At 28.7% G+C, this 3,066-nt stretch overlaps 1 protein-coding gene across 1 annotated transcript; it reads left to right on the forward strand.

Annotated features, from left to right (window-relative positions):
- Positions 1-844: 844 nt before the first annotated feature.
- Positions 845-3,064, forward strand: LOC110716573 (alcohol-forming fatty acyl-CoA reductase-like). The gene is made up of 3 exons (XM_021895199.1): positions 845-1,150; positions 1,278-1,405; positions 2,720-3,064. Exons 1-3 carry the CDS (start codon positions 845-847, stop codon positions 2,868-2,870), a joined length of 585 nt encoding a protein of 194 aa, XP_021750891.1. The 3' UTR covers positions 2,871-3,064.
- The last annotated feature ends 2 nt before the right edge of the window (positions 3,065-3,066 follow it).

Below are 3,066 nucleotides of genomic sequence, written 5' to 3' on the forward strand. Positions count from 1 at the left end.
TGGAAGTTTACTAACATGTGTATTGTTTTATTAGCAAGAAGGTTGAGGCATCGAAGTGAGTAATCTAATGAGCCTTTTCAATTATTACTCTTTTTTTTATTACTATCATCATGTTTAGGATACTACTTTTAATTTAAGTTTTATTATTGGTAACATGCTAGGAGTTGTTATTAGTCTGTTTTAGTATCATGTCTAGAATCTTACTAATACCGATGTTTTGATGATGATTAAAGTGTGAGGTTGATCATACGTTGCATGATTATCTATGATTTATTTTTATTGCTTGATCATACTCTTTTTGTAGGTTTAAAGGGAATTTATAATTAAAATCATGCCTAATAATATAATTAATAATTGAATTTAGGTTTAATATGAATTTAATTCAAGTGATCACCAATATTAGAATTGATTGTGTATTAATAATCAACCAACGTAGATTAAAAAGGTTTAGGGCTAAATTGATGTATATATATAGGATCTTGCTAACGAACGCTTCTAGGGCGTTCGATAAATATTTAAATATCACCTAAAGTGGTAACAATTAGAAAAAACATGACAAAATCACGCGTCAATCGTTGTAATTAATGTTAATTTTTACTTTACGGAATAATATTTATAGTTTTAGCTAGCTTATCCAACGCCACAGGGGCGTTCGTTAGCATTTGTCATATATTAAACACTTATATTCTTATTAGAAATTATAGAGTATATAAATTGGTTCTAGGTTTCAACCATCAGATTAATTTTTTGGTTGAATTGATTTACAAAAACTGCTATCTTAATTTGATACTAAAACTAAAGATCATGTTATATCTGACTTTAATTACAAATAAAACTTGAAAATATGATGATAAGAATAATGACCCTAGCCTGTATTATGCAGATACCTGCAGATATGTTTGTGAATTCGATTATTGTGGCTATGAAGACTCACATAAATCAATCAAATTTGATTGTATATCAAGTTGGAAGCTCGTACAGAAATCCAATATCTTTTAATGAAGTGCATGATATTCTTTTTGGCTACTTCACTAAAAATCCATGGACGAACCGTGAGGGTAACCTTGTCAAGATTAGGAGAGGTTTCGTGCTGAGCAACATACTCATATTTGAAATCATCTTCTCATTATTGCACTCTTTCGTGCAAATGGTTGGTTATTTTCCCCGTATATTCCAAAGTTTAAATCTATTAAGTAATTTTAATCATTTATACTTACTAAGTACATTATTTTTAGTGATTATATTATATATAGTTGTTGTTAATATGTTTTTTGTAGGCTTTAATTTTGGCTAGTCGAATGGGTGGTAGTAGCTTGCAACGTAATTTGCTTAACTTCGACAAAGAGCTGAAAATAGCAATGAGGCTAGTGGAATTATACAAACCCTATGTATTCTTCAAGGGCATGTAAGTTAAACTCTTGCTCAATGTATATTATATGTTCTGTTACGTGCAAATTATCAAAGACGGTCAAAATTCGTATAGATAATTTTTAAATGCATAAAATCAAACGAAAAAATAGTTAGATTCTAAAAAATGGGAGGAGATTTCATCTACTTCAAGTAGGCATCCTTAATAGTTTTTGTAGGGAAATTGACAGTGAATCCCCCTATAGGCCTATAATCGTATATGGGTTCGTTTGAAACCAGTGGCGGAGCCAGAAATTTTAAATCGGGGGGACGGATGAACATTACATGGTTTGACAAAAAATATTCGGAAAAAAACACCAATACTTAAATACACAGAATGTTCAATAATTAATGTGTACAACTCAAAAATCCACAATACAGAGTACTTAATGAAAATTCAACATTATATATCAATTTTTCCGATAAAGGCTACACATACAATTGTTGTATGTGGTCCCTACATATAACTCTAATTTGTCATGTTTCTATTGGCTAAAATAATAGGCACAAGTTTCATTAAATTCAATTCATATTTGACTCTTTATTTTCTCCCATTTTCTATTGATGTGTCAAATTTCTAATCGTTTATAAGTTCGGAATTTTTAATAAATTCGAACCTTAAATAATATAGGTTATTAAATGCAATAGTCATAATATATAATTTTCTATGACAAACTTAATTTAATGGGTTTTGTTCATTCAATATCATAATTAAAATTATCATTTAAATATATATACTACTACTTAGTTTATATTAATTAAAAAAATTGAAAGGAATACTTCTTAATTAAACATTATAAAGAAAAAAAAGTGAATGGAAAATACTCCACTAAAGTTCAATGACAATAGTAATTTAAGGGTTTCCTTCATGCAATATTATTATGTAAATAAATTATTATTGGTTAATAAATATAATGGAAGGATTCTTCAAAAAAACAAAAAAAAAAGGAAGGATTCTTCAAAAAAACAAAAAAAGAGGAAATATTACAACAACAAGGTTCGAACCTTGGTATTTTGTAAAGAGTTCAACTCCACTCACCACCACACCATCCACTTTGTATCCTAAGTTATTTTCCACAATAATATATATATATCTGCTTGTTTTTTTGGAAGTGGGGGGACAGTTGTCCCCCCTTGTACCCCTCTGGCTCCCCCAGTGTTTGAAACGGTATCACTTTAATTTTAAGTTTTTTTTTGTTTTTTAATTTGGAAAGCATGGAGTATATTTTATAAAAAGAATATAAAAAAGTAATATATTGGAATAATAATTATTTTTAAAAACTGACAATACTATGTATTTGGTGGTTTGTAGTTTTGCCGATACAAATACAGAAAAGTTGCTGATTACTGCCTGGAAAAATGGTTTGGATGAAGAAGCCTTCAACTTTGATCCCTTGAGTGTCAATTGGAAAGATTATTTCTTCAATATCCACCTTCCATCAATTGTTAAGAGCTTATTCTAGAATTACGTACGTCACATTTGCAATGCCATCCTCTTGCTCTCTTTCGAATTTGACAAATTTGTTACATATTATAATTATTTATTGTTACATGTTGATTATGTATTTGATCAATTATTATTTCTATTATAGAGGTTGTAAGGGTTCAATAATGATATAATGAAAGTTGAACAACAAAGTGTGATTTTATTCTTTTAGA

Source organism: Chenopodium quinoa, unplaced genomic scaffold, assembly GCF_001683475.1.
Source record: "Chenopodium quinoa cultivar QQ74 unplaced genomic scaffold, ASM168347v1, whole genome shotgun sequence".
NCBI classification, from domain to species: Eukaryota; Viridiplantae; Streptophyta; class Magnoliopsida; order Caryophyllales; family Amaranthaceae; genus Chenopodium; species Chenopodium quinoa.

Bases quoted from the DNA above. Each gene is read 5' to 3' on its own strand.
- LOC110716573 (XM_021895199.1), top strand. From the start codon at position 845: ATGATGATAAGAATAATGACCCTAGCCTGTATTATGCAGATACCTGCA. The intron at 1,151-1,277 runs GTTGGTTATTTT...TGTTTTTTGTAG, and splicing joins TGCACTCTTTCGTGCAAATG to GCTTTAATTTTGGCTAGTCG. The intron at 1,406-2,719 runs GTAAGTTAAACT...GGTGGTTTGTAG, and splicing joins TATGTATTCTTCAAGGGCAT to TTTTGCCGATACAAATACAG.